Below are 16,533 nucleotides of genomic sequence, written 5' to 3' on the forward strand. Positions count from 1 at the left end.
AGAAGGACGATCCCTCCAAAGGCGGGTGTTGAGTTTCAGCTCAGGACCCTCGGGCCAAATTGCACGCCCCCTCCCGGCTCCTCTTCCCCGTCGGCTGCAGCCCGGCGTCGCGGCGAACCTCCAGGTGGTCTGGTTCGCTCCCTCCCGGGAGATTTCCTCTCCCCGTCACGCCCCCGATCTCCCCCGCCAACCCCGCGCCTCTCTGCATCCCTTTCATTAGCCCCACATCTGTCTTTCCCTTGGGAGGCAGCACGCTCCTTCCGCCTTTCTGGGGTCCTCCGCGGAGCCTGTCTACTCCCTTGGCAGGGCCTCCGCAGGGGTCTGGGGCTGTACACGGATTCTAGCCCTGGCGAGAAAACGTGATGCCTGAGCATCTGGTCCCGGAGCCGCGGGCAGGCCGGTTGTGCCGCCTCTTAATGCTTCTCTGCCAGTCTAGACCTGTCCGCTGCCTCACTCTGGCTCGCTCCTGAGGAGCAAAAGTGGGGACTTCGGGCACAAAAGGGCAGGACTCTTTCAGAGGAGCTGGGATTGCCCCCAAGCTTCGGCTGGAAGGACGCGGCTCGGGTGCCCCGCACCTCTCCTGCCCTGTTACTGCTCCTTCCCGTGCGCTGCCTCCCTCCAGTTGCCCGCCCCCTCCCCGCCCACCCCGCGTTCTTCCTTTGGGAAAGAACACATCGAGGCCTCTCAGAGGCTCCAGAGAAGCCTTCCTTCTTCCGTTTTTGAGGTTCCTGGAATTTAAAAAGTTAGATGCCAAACTGGATTGAAAAACTGTAGCATGTTTTCAATATTTACATTTAACACATTAACACTTCAAACACATAGACAATGGCTCTATGTATGTATAGCGTCATTTGGAGATAACATCAGAAGTCTAATTTAAGGCCCTTTGTGAACCTGAGGCCGGGGATACAGAGAGGCTCCCCCCTCCCCTCCCATCCCCCTCCACCTTCGCATTCCACAGGCCCACTCTTCCAGGCATTTGCCAGCAGGGGAGGGGGAAGCACCTGACCCAGCTCCTTCCTCTCCCTGTTGCTTGGGCACCTGTGAACAAACTCAGACTCCTTTAGGATGGGAGAGGAACTTTAACATTTCCAGATGCATCTCAAGGGAGAGCTCCCCCATTCCAGTTCCAGCCTGGTCCAACTTCTCCCAGACCCCAGCCCTGGGGGGGGGGGGGGCTGGCTGCCTGGAACACAGATATTCAGCTTCTGGGGAGTGACTTGGTATATGATCTCTGCCCAGGGGACTGCCAAGACAAATTGGGGCTCAAGATGGAGGTGGGCAGGAAACGCTGTTCCAGAGATGAGTGCCCTGATTGGCACAGGGGAAACAGATGGAGGCCGGAAAAGACTAAGCAGGAAGGAAGTGCTGGGACCCGGCAAAATGGTGGTTTGGGAGGAGGGCAGTGAGCCTCACTGCCCTCATTGTAGCTGAGCAGTGCCTAGCTAGTGCCTGGAGCTAGGTGAGGGGGTTAGAGCGCACACCTGCAGGAACACGAGTCTGTGCTTCTGGATCGCCCAGGCAGGAAATGGAGCCGGTCAGACTCGGGAGTGAATCCTGGTTTGTCAGCTCTGTGACCTTGGTCAAGTTCTGGAACATCTCTGAAGTTCAGTTCCTCATCTGGAACAGTGGCTTTGGTGAGGAGTAAATATATGTAAAGTGCGTAGCACAATGACCTTTCCTCTTCACCTTGGCTCCCCACAACTCCCCCTGCACCCCCAGCTTGTACCTTCATGAAAGTTCAAAGTGCTTCTTTGTTGAGGGCAGGAGGAGCCTTCTTCCCGTCCTTATGCCTCATCTCTGCCCTCTCCTTCGCAAACTGAGGTTTCAGGTGATTCTAACTTGGTCAGGGAGAGTTCTGGGCTCCAGGTTAGGTTGGAGAAAGCCCAGGCTGGATGGTAGGCTAAGACCCTGGGTGGGCGGCAGCCTCAGGCAGGGGGCCCCTCAGCTTCGGGGCCTGCGTTTGCCACTACTCAGGGGGTAGAAAGGCAGGAACCCCTCCATCAGGCTTTCTGGGTCCCAGTCTTCTCTCCCACTCTTGTCCTTTCCCAGCAGGGCCGATCGGCTGATCTCCTCCTCATCCCACCCCGTGACCTATTCTACTCAGAACTTCTCGGGTGCTCGTGGATTCTTCCAGTTCTCCTCTCTTTGGACCCCACAGCATCCAGGTTGGCTGCATTCTAATCCTGGCTCCGACACTAGCCGACTCCAACCTTGGCAAGCTATGTGACCTCTGGGAGCCTCTGGTTCCTCGTCTGTCAAATGGGATAATAATGGAACTGAGGATTGAGAGAATCCTGAGAACTGGAATTCCCTGGTGGCGCAGTGGTTAAGAATCGGCCTGCCAGTGCAGGGGACACGGGTTCGAGCCCTGGTCGGAGAAGATCCCACATGCCACGGAGCAACTAAGCCTGTGCGCCACAACTACTGAAGCCCGTGCGCTTAGAGCCTGTGCACCACAAGAGAAGCCACCGCAGTGGGAAGCCAGCACACAGCAACAAAGAGTAGAAGCCCACGTGCAGCAACGAAGACCCAATGCAGCCAAAAATAAATAAATTAATTAATTTTTTAAAAAAAGATTCATTCATTAAAAAAAAAAAAAAAGAAGAAGCCTGAGAACAGTGCCTGGTCCATGATGTGTAAATGTTGGCTCAAAGCAACTGTTACTATTGTTATCTGATGCCAGTTCTGTGGGGCAGCAGAATGTCAAGGACACGGAACTTGCCTTCAAGAAACGCACATCATGTAGATCATGCTTGAATACAGTTGATACCTTCCCACTGAACCTGGCATAAAATCCAAATGCTCCGGACTTCCCTGGTGGTGCAGTGGTTAAGAATCTGCCTGCCAGTGGGTTCGAGCCCTGGTCCGGGAAGATCTCACATGCCGCAGAGCAACTAAGCCCGTGTGCCACAGCTACTGAACCTGCGCTCTAGAGCCCACGAGCCACAACTACTGAGCCCATGCGCCACAATTACTGAAGCTCGTACGCCTGGAGCCTGTGCTCCGCAACAAGAGAAGCCACTGCAATGAGAAGCCCATGCACCCCAACAAAAAGTAGCCCCTGCTCGCCGCAACCAGAGAAAGCCCGCACACAGCCAACGAAGACCCAATGCAGCCAAAAATAAAATATATATATAAATTAAAAAACAAACGTTCCACCACAGGCTTTAAGATCCTATGTGAGCTGGTCCCTGCCCACCTCTTCACCTCATTTCATCCCACCCTTTCCCTTAACCTTTGTTTTCTACCCACACTGTCCGTTCTGTTTCTGAAACATGTCAAGCTCTTTCACCTCTAGGACTCTGCATGTCCTGTTCCCTCTGCCTGGACCACTCTTTCCCAAACTCTTTCCATCATCTTGTCAAATTCCACATCTTCAGAAAGGCCTTCCCTGGCTTTTTTTTTTTTTAAGATTTTTTTTGATGTGGACCACTTTTAAAGTCTTTATTGAATTTGTTACAATATTGCTTCTGTTTTATGTTTTGGTTTTTTGGCTGCGAGGCATGTGGGATCTTAGCTCTGACCAGGGATCAAACCTGCACCTCCTGCATTGGAAGGCGAAGTCTTAACTGCTGGACCACCAGGGAAGTTGCCTTCCCTGGCTTTTTAAAGTTAAGTTGCCCCTCCCTCCACCCACCCCCCACCTCCCAGTAATTCTCTATTTCTTAACACTGTTTCATTTTCTTCATAGCACTTATTATTATCAGAGATTATCTTGTTTCTTTATTTACCATCTGTCTCCTTCTAAAACGTAAGCTTCTTGAGGCAGGGACCTTATCTGGCTTGTCCTCCTCTGCATTCCTAGCATTTAGAATGGTGCCTGGCATATAATAAGTGCTCAATAAATATTTGGCAAATGGGCGAATGAACAGGCCAGCCATGACTGTAGGACAGAGTTAAGTAAGCCAAAGGCCCACCATGGGGGAGGCACCAGGTCTGGGCTGGGGGAGGGAGTTGCTAGGCTTTTTGTCCTGTTCACTCTGATTCTCTGCGTGTCTCCCAGACCAGACTGGGTTCTCTTTGAAGGCAGGCTCCAGGCACCATGTAAGTAAAGGTGATACTACAAATAATTAGCAACCGGTACCATCGTGGCATCCCCATCAGGACACGGGAGCCTGTTCTGGAGGCCTCCGTCTGGGCCAGGCGGTCTCCCTTTAGTTGCAGGATCACAGGGAGGTTGTAGTGTGGACGTGCTCCAGCCCTGAGGACAGTATCTATTTACCAGCCGGGACAGAAGTAATATTTCAGCATTTTAACCACCAGTGCCCCTGCCTCACCTCAGGTGAGTGCAGATGAGCTTCAGTAGGCCCTGCGGAGCGCTGGTTTCAGCACTGTTGCAGGGGCTGCTAGGCTGGTTGGCACTTTTGTGGTCACCCAGGTTACCCCCAGCCCACCGCCCAAGCCGCACCAAACACGCACATTTCTACAAGAGAAGAGAGGTCCCTAGGCGAAGAGCTGATCAGAGGCAGGGGAAGGGTGAGAACTCGGGTGACTTTCTGAGGAAGGGCAGGACAGCCATCGCAGCGTTTTGCAAGCTTTCTTGGCCGAGGTGGGGTACTTCCTGTCACATCCTCCCTGCTCTTTCCTGATAGGGGCTGATCTCTTCCCAGAGGCTCGGGGGTGGGACTCTCAGCTGGTCCCCCGTGGCTGCCAGGTCAGGCCCAGGCAGGTGAGGACACATGGGGAAGCACCCATGATATTGGGTACTGGGTGAACTTTCCTTTGCTTCTGCCTCTACATTCTCCCCATTGCCACCCCCATCTCTCCACACCCCTAGTGATTCCCTGGAAGCTGAAATGACTCAGGGATTCTTAGTCACCCCAACAGGAGAACCCTCTGGAACATGTTTCTCATGGCAGGGAGTCATCCTGAGGAGACCCACAGCTGCTCCTGAGATAAGGGTGGAGACTGAGCAAATGGGAAGAGGTGAGTGGGGACATGTGGCTCAGAGCGCAAGTTCTACATCAGGCCTGGTCAGGCAGGGGAGACTGCCCTTCAGGGGTTTCCTTAGAGGAGGTCCTGGTACAGAGGCAGGGGACACCCCAAAGGCCTCTCCTGGAGGAAATGTCCCACGTAACCAACGTGGGTCCTTCGCGGCATCAACAAGTGAAACAAGTAGCTTGGATCACTTCTGGCTCTTTCAAGCACGCTGTCCTGGATAGGGGCCAAGATCAAGAGGTCCGGGCCCGTGTCAGCCTCTGAGGTTCTGATTGGTCTGGGAGAGACCCAAGGGATCCAGCTCTTCTGGAAGGCCCCCTCAAAACCTTTTCTGCGGTTGGGGGTTGCTCGGGAACACCAAAAGCCACCCTGGGGTCCACGTGCCAGACCTAAGGCTGGGGAAGAGGAAGCCGGAGGCGCGGATCCCAGCCAGCAGGGCTGAATGCCTGAGCGGGAAGGAATGCCCTGTGGCCTGGGGCAGGGTCAGGTGAGACCCTTACAGGGGGGCTTCCCTTCCATCTGCAGCCAACCAGGGGTCAGTACAGTGTGGCATCTCCATGCCAGGAGCTTAGATTTGGAGTTGATCGGGGCTGGGGTGGGAAGCGAGCCCTGCTTCTTCCTAACTGTGTGACCTAGATAAGGTTACTCAATTTCTTTGGGTCTCAGTTCTTCATCTTAATATGGAGACAATAGTTTCCATCTCATAGATTTATTATAAGGGTGAAATGAGCTGATGCCTGTGCAGGGCTTGGCACCGTCCTGGCACACGATGCTCAGGAGCTGAGGGGCGGATGGAAGTGAGAGCGTGCCTGGGAGCACGGGGGCAGAAAGTGGGCCAGTGCGAGTGGGATGATGTATTCCTGGCCTCAGTGCTCTTCCTAAGTGCCCCTGCTGTCTCGGCCACCACCTGTTTCCCCTAAGCCCTCACCCCACCTCTACTTCCAGACCCCTGAAAACTCACCAGAGCAGCTTCTCCCACTTCAGAATGCCCCCGACCTCAGCACTCCTCTGCTTTGCCCTAAAGCATTCGAAGGATTCCTTCTCACTCTGCCGTTTAAGTTATTCCTGGTTCCCTTTGTTTATTTCCTGAGTCCTTGGTTACCAGTGGGGTATTTTCTAAGGGAAAACACATGCAAATCAGGAAACATCATTCTAGAGACAATGTCTGTGTATGAGTGTGTTGGCGTGGGGCGGGGTGGCGTTGTGGGTGTGTGGAATGAAGGGGGTTGATGGACAAGGATGAAGAGAAAAAGGTGGGAGGGAAGGAGGCAAAGAGCCCCCAGATGGGGTGGCCCCTGGCTGACCTGAGTCTTTGGGGCCAGGCCCAGTTGGAGCCTTTCCAGGGCACACATACCCCCTCCTGGCCAACAGTGGTCCATGGAGCTGAGACTGAATGGGCTCACCCCCTGGCCTGAGAGTGGCAGCTCCCCCTGCCGTGGTCCTCATGCCCGAGGCCCAGTGAGTAGGGGTGGGGGCCGGCTGATCTGGGAGCTGGGTGTTCCTGTTGCCTCTTAGATGAGGCTGTCACCTTTCCCCTCCTCTTCCTGGCTCTGCCTTCTCATTCATGCGATGGGAACAGTCACCCACCGCTTCTTCCGACAGGCCCTGCACATCCAGCCGGCAAACTGATGGCTGCAGGCCTTCCCGGCAGCCTGTGGGGTTAGGCCTGTATCCCTAGCCCGAAGCAGGTCAAGGAACGCGCAGGGATGGGGGGCGGGGTGGCCCCCGGGGAGGGTGGGTAGAAGTTAGGGAGAGGGTAACGGAAAATGAGGAGAAGTCATAGATGATTGTGGTCATAGAAGTTGGAGTCATCGAAGATGAGGAAGCGGCCAGAGAACAGAAGGGGTCAGAGAACAAGGAGATAGAGGGAAATGTTCACTAAGGTCGGTGATCAGGAGGACACCTGAGAAGAAAGGGAAGAGAAGAGACAAGACCATGGGTGGGAGCATCAGGGATCGTAGAAACGAGGCCTCTTGGAGAGAGACCAGGATGGTGTTCCCTAATTTTGGGTACCAAGCGAACCAGGGAAATTCCAATAATGCCTGTTCTCAAAGGCATAGAATAGCAGGATACTATTGCTTTGACCCATGCCTGGAAAAGCATAAAGAACAAAGTTTACCCAATAGGTTATCGGGCTTACAATGATGTTAATCACAACTTCCGTGAGTCTAGCATTTAAATCAGCTTTTGAAAACACTTGCAAGTTTTTTGGGGTTTTCGGTTTTATTTTTTTTGTTTTTTTTTTGTGGTACGCGGGCCTCTCACTGTTGTGGCCTCTCCCGTTGCGGAGCACAGGCTCTGGACGCGCAGGCTCAGCGGCCATGGCTCACGGGCCCAGCCGCTCCGCGGCATGTGGGATCCTCCCGGACCGGGGCACGAACCCGTGTCCCCTGCATCGGCAGGCGGACTCCCAACCACTGCGCCACCAGGGAAGCCCTTGTTTTGTTTTTTAATCTCAGGTCACACACTCCAAAAGGTAGTGGGAAAAAATTTGAATAAACAAAACAGGTTTGCTGCAGATAAAACCAGGACTCCTAAACTGCTCCAGTCAACCTGCTTCCACAAGGCCCTGCTGTCAGCCAGCGCGGCACCCAGGCTGGGGGAGCAGCATCCGGCATGTACCAAGTGAGTGCGCAGGGGCCTGGCTGGGACATGCTGAGCAGGGCAGGAGCAGAGATGTGGCTAGGGTGGAGGAAGCTCTCAGGTTTGGGGCTGGGGACCAGATGCGGCATGAATCCAGGAGCTCAGGGAACAGCTGGGGGAGGGGGCACCCGGACTAAGTGGGAGCAGTTTTCTCACTGGCCTTTTCCTACAGATGGTTGCATTTTTGGCAATGGTCTTGGGAGCCCACACCCTCCATTTGCGGCCCCAGAAGGGCTGTACCCACTGGCCCAGCTGCTGCCCCAGCAAAGGACAGAACCCCACTGAGGAGTGGCTGAAGTGCAACACTGTGCTCATGCCTCCCCCAGAGACCACCAGCCTTGCCCACCACCCGGAATCCTGCAAGGCCAGTGAAGACAGACCCCTCAACAGCCGGTCCATCGCCCCCTGGAGATACAAGTGAGTCTGCTGGCCCCTGTCCCCTCCCGAACACCTGCTCACGTGCTGGTCAGTGTGTGTGCGAGGGACCAGGGGAGTTCCAGACAATTCCAGCCTGCCTGCCCCCTTTTACCTCAGGGAGGTTATCAAGTTTGGGTGTTAGACAAGGCCTAGCTCTGACTCTTATTGGGTGACCTTGGGCCAATCACTCAAGTGTTCAAAGCTTAGTTTTTTTCATCTGTAAAATGAAATAATAGTCCATAGGCTAATGGTGCAGATCATAGGAAATAAGATATGAAAAATCTGTACTTAGTACAGAAAATGTTGGTTTCTTCCTTTCTTCTTCTTCCTCTACTTCTTCCCTGCCTCCTCTTCCTTCTTCTCCTTCTTCTTCCCCTACAATGGCTGTGTTTTTCTAACTAAAATATCAGAGAATAATGTACAATACAGGCACGAAGAAGCCCAATACCAAATGCTACTGCCCTGAGCCATGAATGGGTTATAATTATACCCTCCCTCTGCTCTGGGGGGCGCAGCTGGGTGGTTGGAGCCCCAGGCTGGTTACCTGTGATCATGAGCAGTCTTATTCTTTTGCTGTGTGCCACACACATAATCCTCTATTTGTGTCATGGTGTAAAATAAAATATTAGGAAGCCCTGAAATTGGGACAATTAATAAAAATATTAAAAATTAGTGCCTTAGGGATCCCGAACATATTTCTCTTGCAGTCTTGAGTCCTCACGGGGTGTCTGTGTTTCTACTCTCTGTAAGTCTAGTTCTGGCTTAGCCTTGGCTTTGAGGATGGATGGAGTAGGTCAGTGGGTAGGGAAGGGTCAGCTCTGATTGAGACTAGGTCCAGGGTGGAGACTGTAGGTCACTTTGCTTTGAAGTGGTCTCAGAAGGCTGGCTGGGTTCTGGGCTAAATCTAAAGAGGTGGGAGCCCCTTTGGGGAGGCCGGGTACCAGATGGCTGACTCGGCTGGGATCTAGACCCCTGGTTGGGAGGCCGTGAACCCCTGATAACCACTCTGCTGTCCTCCCCCAAAAGCGTGTTCTTTGCAACTCTTGTCCCACAAGCTGTTCCTCAGAAAGAAAAAGAAATGATGACGTCAAGTAAGTGGGGGAAAAGCTGCTGCGGGCCCCACTCCTTGGAGGTTCCCAGTGTGCCCAGCACCTTCATGGCAAGAAGTCCACAGAGAAGAAATCATTAAACTCAGCGCTTCCCAGACTCATTTGGCCACAGACCCCTTCTGCTGCAGCGTGTTTATTGGGGAATGCCACTCTGGGAAATGCCACACTTGCTGAGCCCCAGTTTGCGAAGTCCTGTCTGTTTGGAGGATGGTTTTACAACCTAGGGGCTGTTTCCCTCTGGGCTTCTGGGGTCCCAGACCTTTGGAGCACCTACTTTTCATGCCTTTTAGGGACCATGAAATCCTTTTAGAATAAGTCACTAAGCCTTACCACACACTCTTATGTGTGCTTATAATACATGCCCAGCCTGTGTCTGGAGGACGGGCAGGATATGGCAGATGGTGGCTTCCTCTGGGGAGGGGGACGGGGAGACAGACTGTCAGCCTTCACTTGATATTTTCTTATACTTGGATATAAGAGCAGTTTTTACTTTAAGCTTTTAAAAAACCCTAAAAAATGATAACAATTACAAAAAGGAACCTCAGGCTAGAGCCCAGTGTATGTATCAGATGGAACCAGGGCTGGTCTGGTGGAGGCTCTGGTGGAGCTGCTCACCTGCCCCGCCTCCCTTAGGGCTCTGGGACCAGTTGGAAAGTCATTCTTCTATGCCCGACCCTCACTGACAGTTGGGGGAAATAAATCCCAGGGAAGAGGGGGTGACTTGTTCAAAGCCACCTGACACGCGGGTACCAGAGCTGGAATAAGAAGCCAAGCCCCCGACAGTCCTGGCATTTCCACCCTGGGCCCTCGCTGCTCCTGACCGGTCCCCTGTTTGCCAGCCAGCCTTACCCCCAGGACCTGACGCTTGCCGCCCCTGCAGGTTGGACAGAGACTTGAACTGGCTGTAAGTGGCCTGCAAGATGGGAATAAAGACACAGACCTACTAGAGCATGGACTTGAGGATATGGGGAGGGGGGAGGGTAAGCTGTGACAAAGTGAGAGAGTGGCATGGACATATATACACTACCAAACGTAAAATAGATAGCTAGTGGGAAGCAGCCGCATAGCACAGGGATATCAGCTCGGTGGTTTGTGACCATCTAGAGGGGTGGGTTAGGGAGGGTGGGAGGGAGAAGCAAGAGGGAAGAAATGTGGGATATATATGTATATGTATAGCTGATTCACTTTGTTATAAAGCAGAAACTAACACACCATTGTAAAGCAATTATATGCCAATAAAGATGTTAAAAGATAGATAAATAAATAAATAAAAAAATAAAATGGCCTAATTTGTCTTTGGCATCCCTGGTGCCTGAGCATCTTGTGGTCCCCAGCCTGGTCCCTCTTCCTCCCCACTGTCAGCCCTCACCTACTGCCTTCTCCCTCTGCCGTCCAGAGTTTCCGCTGTGGCCCCCCATCCCTCCCCTTCCCTGGCTCCCTGGCTCAGCCCTAAACACTGGGGTGGGGGTCAGGCCGCCCTCCTGGCATGCTGGAGAGACAGAGGCCCATTGAGGCACTGCAGCAGGCACACAGCGCCCCCTTGTCCCCCAACAATCTGCCTTTGTCCTCAGTTCTGGCTGCTACTGCTTGGTTCTGGGGGGTGTTGCCTGGGCTGGGCTCCAGCTCCCACCCTCCCTAAAAGGAAAAGGGAGAAAGGATGGTGAGGAAGAGGGTTAAGGTTAGGGAAGAGGGCCACAAACTTCCTCAGGCTTGGGTCCTTGGGGGCTCCTAGGCCGGCCCATTTCTCAGCTCACCTCCCAGCTCATCCTGGTTTCTCTGCGGACCTCCTCCTACCCCCGCTTCTCCCCTCTGCGGGAGGCGGGGTTGGGCTCCAAGTAAGGGGAGGGTTGACCACTCCCCCCTTGCCCGCGCCTCCCCTCCCATGTGCTGCCTGGGGGGCAGTGCACGCACCAGCCGAGCGCTCTGGGCAGCTGGGTGCAGGCCCTTCTGGGCAGCCGCCTTCCCCGGGGTCCCACAGCAGCCCTGCCCGCTTCACGTTCAGGTTTCTCGCAGTGCCTTCCTGCTCCTCTCTGCTTCCCCATCCTGTCAGTTTTCCATTTTCCTTCCTGGCTGGTGGCAGTGGGGGCTGTGCCCGGTGGGCCCCGTGGAGATGCTCAGTGCTTGGAATCGCCGGGACCGACCCCCTGAAGATGGGGCAGCTGCGGGGCTCCAGGGCTTCACCGTGGACAAGACGTTCCTCTCGTCCCTCAAAGGCATCCTGCTGGAAACTGAGCTGGTAACAGCTGCCTCCCTGACCTGCAGCCTCCATCTCCCAGCCCGGGCCCCCCACCAGGGCTCAGCCCTCAGCAGCCTCCCTCCCCAGGCTCTCAGGACACCCCTCCGGCCCCAGCTGCCCCACCCCCCCACCCAGCCCCTCATCTCCCATCTGGAGGCAGTCATAGCAGGTTTCAGTTGCTGCAGGAAGGATTGAAGTTAAACAGAGGACAGCTCTCTGGGACATCGAGGGGGTGTGAGGCACAGGGATGGGACAGCGGTAACACCAGCTGGTTTTTCCCCGGGCTTTAAGATGGCCACTTCTTGGCAGATCCGAGAAGTTCAACTACCAAAAAGGACAGACTTCCTGCAGCCCCACTTTATCTGCTGCCTGCTCCCCATGAATATCTGTCCTCAGGAAAGGAGCCTCCCCTAGTCACTTAGCAAGACCTACTAGTAAACTTAAATCTTCTGCATATACGCCATCCTACATCACCAGAGCTGAGGGGACCCCAGAGTCCACCCTGGAGCATCTGCCTTCTAAACCTTGCCTCTTGGCATGGAACCAGAGGCTCTGGTCCTTGTCAGAAGAGTTTTAGGCATCCAGGAGTGGGAGAAGTGTTATGGGGCATGGGGTGCCTCCTGGGGGCACAGGCTGATGTGGGCGCCACTCCAGGGGCTGGCGTTCCCATTGTACTTGGGGCTAAAGGGGGACACACTATCTTGTGGATTTCACAGAATGGCGGCCCATGGAGCCATGCAGCTTGGCCAAACTGCTGGGGCTGCTGGGATCCCGAGGCAGGGGGAGCATGGGTGGGCAGAGGTGGGGGGCCAGAGTCGGGCCTCAATAGGCAAAGGCCCTGGATGTGGCTCCAGGGATGGCGAGACCTCCAAGGACAGGTGGTGGGGCCGGCTGGGGGAGCTCCGGGGAGGGAGAGGGCAAAGGCCCGGCTGTGCCCGTGTCCCCTTCCTGGCAAGCTTCCCACCCTCGGTCCCGCAGGCCCTGACCTTCATCATCTTCGTCTGTTTCACGGCCTCCATCTCCGCCTACATGGCTGCTGCGCTACTGGAGTTCTTCATCACGCTAGCCTTCCTCTTCCTCTACGCCACCCAGTACTACCAGCGCTTCGATCGGCTGAACTGGCCCTGTCTGGTGAGGGACCCTGCCTCCCCCACCCGGTTTTGGTCCCTTTCTTCTCTGCACGTTGAATTTTCCTTTCCTCTCCCAGCCTCTCTCCTTTTCCTGGTTTAACAAGGAGTCCGGCTCCCATACCCAACACTCAAACACTCCTTTGACCCACATCCCTCAGATCTGCTCCCTTGTCCGGGTCCAGCCCCAGCCCAGGCCCCTGGCTTCTGGTCCTGGTCCTGGTTGCTCTGCATTTATCTTCATCCCTCCCCTGGGGAGCTGTGTGAACTCTCTCTCTCTCTTTGTCTCTCAAGCACTTTATGTTGTGTCCAAGGGTATCTCCATGTAGGGATTCACAGTGCCTGAGGGTCAAGCTGCTGACTAGCCTGGAAAACCTCAGGGCGATGCCCCCTGCCCTCTGCTTCCCTTTGACCCTGCCCCCCCAACCCCCAGGACTTCCTCCGCTGTGTCAGCGCCAGCATCATCTTCCTGGTGGTCTCCTTTGTGGCTGTGACCTCCCGGCATGGAGCTGCCATTGCTGCTTTTGTGAGTCCAGCCCCACAGAGCTCTCTGGCTCCCCAAGGACCTTTGGCTGGTAGTTGCACACTTTGTGTGCCTCTCTCCACCCCAAGCTCAACCCAGTGCCCAGGGCCTGCCTCACACCTTGCCCCATATCACCCACCTCCCTCTCCCCAGTATCAATGGCCCGATGTCCTTTGTTGTGCCATCCCGGCTCCTACGCCCACAGGTTTTTGGCATCATCCTGGTTTCCGTCTTTGCCTACGATGCCTTCAAGATCTACCGGACTGAGATGGCGCCCAGGGCCACCCAGGGTGAGTGCCTGTGCTCTGGGAAGAGGAGATGTCCCCTCCACCCCCGGCCCCAGCTACCCCACCCTGCCATGCCCTACCCCACCTGGCTCCATCTTCACAGGGGACCAGTAGTGATACTGGGGCTACCTGGCTCCTGAGCCCAGCCAGAAAAGGGGGACAGCAGAGCGCAGACACGTCTCCTTTGGATTCACTAGCTCCCCAGCCTACTGTGCACCACCCCAGCCTACAGCGATGGAGCCAGGCCTGAGAGGTCACCGGGGATTGTCTGTGAGGCCTGGTGTTCTAAGGCCTGACTTATGATGGTGCTCGGCCAGGGAGGGGGTATTATGGACGAAAGGGAGGGTATAGGAGGAAGCTGGTCATTCCCAAATTAAAAGACTTGAATCCTACTGGTGAATCTTTTTCTTCCCCCCAAATTAGGCAGACTAGGAATGCCAAAGAGTATTCATGGGAATGTTGCCTGGAGCAGGGCATGGTCCCTTCTCTGGGACCAGGTGTGAACAATGAGGAAGGGGGGGGCTTAGACATCCTTCAACATAAAGCTTCCATGCCACAACTCTTGCGTGCAAGGCCACCTTGCGGTGTGCCTGGTGGCCGGGCACCCAGGCTTCTGTGTCTGAGAAGGCGCAAGCCTTCCGTCTGTGAATGAGTGCCCACTTGCCAAGCTTTTCACATACTGGTCTTAGTGGATTTGAGGTGAGGTGCTTGCCTGGGGCGTGTGTAGAGCTCCCCCTAGTGGTGAGGGGAGGACTTGGCCCGCAGGCTGCCAGGGAGAGGTCAGCGTCAGATGAGGGCAGAGATTCCTACATTGCTGGAGCTGCATGAGCCCCCAGATATCAGCTGGTTCAATGCCCTCAATTCACATACGAGAGGACACGCCCAATTAGGGGAAGTGACCTCTTTGTCTGTGACAGAGTTAGGGCTGGAGCCCAGCTCTCCTAACACCTGAACAGGTGTTCTGGATATGGTACTGAGCCCCTGTAACTCATAAAAAATGGCCCAGCCTCATTTCCAGCTCCCTCCACCAGCAGGTCCACCTTCCCAGCTTGCCAGTGCCTCAGCAGGACATTTCCTGAGCATCCCATGTGCAGACCCCGTGCTGGGTCCCAGGGATTCAGAGGTGCCCAGCAGGCCCATCCTTGAACGCTCACAGATGGGGAAGAAGACCAGCTAGTGAAGGGCAGTCATGGCTCAGGGGGACTTTGGAGTCAGCCCTGCCTGGCCTATGACAACTCAATGTGGCCGGGACATCCTTGCCCAGCCCCGCAGAGCCCAGCGTGGCCTAGCTCGTCCAAGCTGACTTGCTAGCCCCTCTCCAGTGCTTCTGTGTCCCTGCCCTGAAATGCCTTCCTCCTTCTAGGGTGCTCCTTCCAGATGCAGGCCCCAGCACCCAAGCCCTGCCTGAACCTGAACTCTGGTAGAGTTGCTCTGCTCCCCTCGGTGCTAACCATCAGCCACTCTTGGTCTGGCTTTTCTTGCCTCTGGGTTCCTGTTCTCCTGACCTCATGTCCTGGCTCCTCACCGGAACTGGTAGCCTCTCCAGGGCTAGAACCGACTGGCTTTTGTGTTTCTCTGGTCTCTGCTCACAGTTCTCAGGACTTTACCAACAGGCCATTCTCAAGACTGGTGACCAATCTTGGGCAGGGGCGGTCAAGGCCTCAGAAGAGGGGGCGGAAGGGCTTAGCCAGGGGAGTCCAGGAGATGGGGGGGCGGGCAATGAAGGGATGAGAAGGTGGTCAGGAGGGCCTGGCCATAGTAAAGCCCAGCAGGGGGCAGGGATTTGCTAGGAGCAGCGTGGGGTAAGGACCCGCCTGACCTCAGGGTAAGGACCCTGAGCAGCCGTGTGACACAGGCCAGCCTGTCCCTGGAGGGAGCTCAAAGGGAGCAGAAGTGTGCTCTGTGGTGTGCACCTGTGCGTGCCCTGCTCGTCTGTGTCTGTGTGAGAGGTCAAGATGAGACAAGCGGGACCTAGGTTTGTTCCACACTTTGGTTCAGTTTGGTGTCAGCTGGCTCCAGAGTCTCAGGATGCCCTCACGACGAGGTGTGGCCCACAGACCCGGGCCCCAGCCGACTGTACCGGGGGGTTAAGGGGAGCGGGACTCCCTGTGGGTTACTTCCAAGGGGCTGACCAGAAAGGGACCTGCGTCACCCTCTTTATCCACATCTCCATCCCCAGCCAGCTCTGAGCCTCTCCTGGCATTGGTGGGGAATTCATTTTGGAGGAAACAGGTGTCCCAGGACAACTTTAACTCCTGTGGCCTCAGGGGTGGTGTAGGTGGAGGGTGGCTTCAGCTTCCGCAGTGCAATTCTGTCTCCTAGTGTTTGGAATTGGCTCACCCTCTGGTGCCTTTGTTTTCTCCAGTTTTGGAATTTCTCCCTCTCTTCCCTTGTCTGGTTGGCTGAGCAGTAGGGGGACTCACGGCTCTGCCACCTCAGGGAAGCCGCCTCACCTCCATGGGCCTCGGTTCCTCTTCGGTAGATGTGGGGTGTCTTGGCTCCCCCAGCTCTGACACAGGGGCAGGGCCCCCCCTCCCCCAGGAGTCCAGGACGGCTCCTGGATGGTCGGCGGGGAAGGACAGGGGCTCAGGCAGAGTCTGGCACTCATGTTTATTGCAGGTCAGCAAGAGCGAGGCTCAGAGGCAGTGTCACTCCTCATCGTGCATTTTTTGCTGAGAAAGAATAAAGGGTGTGAGGGGGCAGCTGGCGGGAGGGAGGAAGGGTGTGGGGAGGAATCTCTAGGGCTTTGAGGGGCCTAAGGGAGATGCCCTTAGTGGGGAGAGGTTCAGGCCTCAGGGATCTTGGGGTCCCATTTAGGGGCCCTTGTGGTTCGGGGGGGTGGGACTGGGCTTTCTAAGGAGGTTCCAGTCTGTGGGGGGGCTTCTCTGAGCAGGAGGGGGGATGCTCAGGTGTGAGTGCTGTGGGACCCTCAGGGCTATCCAAATACAGGGGAAGGAGTGCCCACTAAGAGGGCACTGACACTGGGGCCGCGCTGCTAGGGGGCTGAGTAGCGGGGTCTGGGGAGGGACCCACCTTGGCGCCGATGTCGCGGCTCTTGGCCCGCAGCTTGTTGACCTGGGACTCGGCGATGTCCGCCCGCTCCTCTGCCTCATCCAGCTCGTGCTGCACCTTGCGGAACTTGGACAGGTTGGTGTTGGCCTGTTCCTCCTGCGGGGGTTCGGGGGGGCGGAAGGATGAGGTGAGAGGAGCCAGGGATTATTAGACTCCCATCCTGGGGGCCGGCTCCTTG

At 55.6% G+C, this 16,533-nt stretch overlaps 2 protein-coding genes across 2 annotated transcripts; both read left to right on the forward strand.

Moving 5' to 3' along the window:
- Positions 1–7,557: 7,557 nt before the first annotated feature.
- IL25 (interleukin 25) lies at positions 7,558–10,018 on the forward strand. The gene is made up of 3 exons (XM_029237127.1): positions 7,558–7,566; positions 7,682–8,001; positions 9,991–10,018. The coding sequence occupies exons 1-3, from the start codon at positions 7,558–7,560 to the stop codon at positions 10,016–10,018; spliced, it is 357 nt and encodes a 118-aa protein (XP_029092960.1).
- A 1,084-nt stretch (positions 10,019–11,102) lies between these two features.
- CMTM5 (CKLF like MARVEL transmembrane domain containing 5) lies at positions 11,103–13,437 on the forward strand. The gene is made up of 5 exons (XM_029239427.1): positions 11,103–11,346; positions 12,325–12,477; positions 12,907–12,999; positions 13,202–13,286; positions 13,387–13,437. Exons 1-5 carry the CDS (start codon positions 11,221–11,223, stop codon positions 13,395–13,397), a joined length of 468 nt encoding a protein of 155 aa, XP_029095260.1. The 5' UTR covers positions 11,103–11,220; the 3' UTR covers positions 13,398–13,437.
- The last annotated feature ends 3,096 nt before the right edge of the window (positions 13,438–16,533 follow it).

The sequence above is a fragment of the Monodon monoceros genome, unplaced genomic scaffold (genome assembly GCF_005190385.1).
Source record: "Monodon monoceros isolate NGI ecotype Baffin Bay Population unplaced genomic scaffold, NGI_Narwhal_1 Super_Scaffold_21, whole genome shotgun sequence".
NCBI lineage: Eukaryota > Metazoa > Chordata > Mammalia > Artiodactyla > Monodontidae > Monodon > Monodon monoceros.

Bases quoted from the DNA above. Each gene is read 5' to 3' on its own strand.
- CMTM5 (XM_029239427.1), top strand. From the start codon at position 11,221: ATGCTCAGTGCTTGGAATCGCCGGGACCGACCCCCTGAAGATGGGGCA. The intron at 12,478-12,906 runs GTGAGGGACCCT...CCCAACCCCCAG, and splicing joins GGCTGAACTGGCCCTGTCTG to GACTTCCTCCGCTGTGTCAG. The intron at 13,000-13,201 runs GTGAGTCCAGCC...CTACGCCCACAG, and splicing joins GAGCTGCCATTGCTGCTTTT to GTTTTTGGCATCATCCTGGT.
- IL25 (XM_029237127.1), top strand. The intron at 8,002-9,990 runs GTGAGTCTGCTG...CCGCCCCTGCAG, and splicing joins ATCGCCCCCTGGAGATACAA to GTTGGACAGAGACTTGAACT.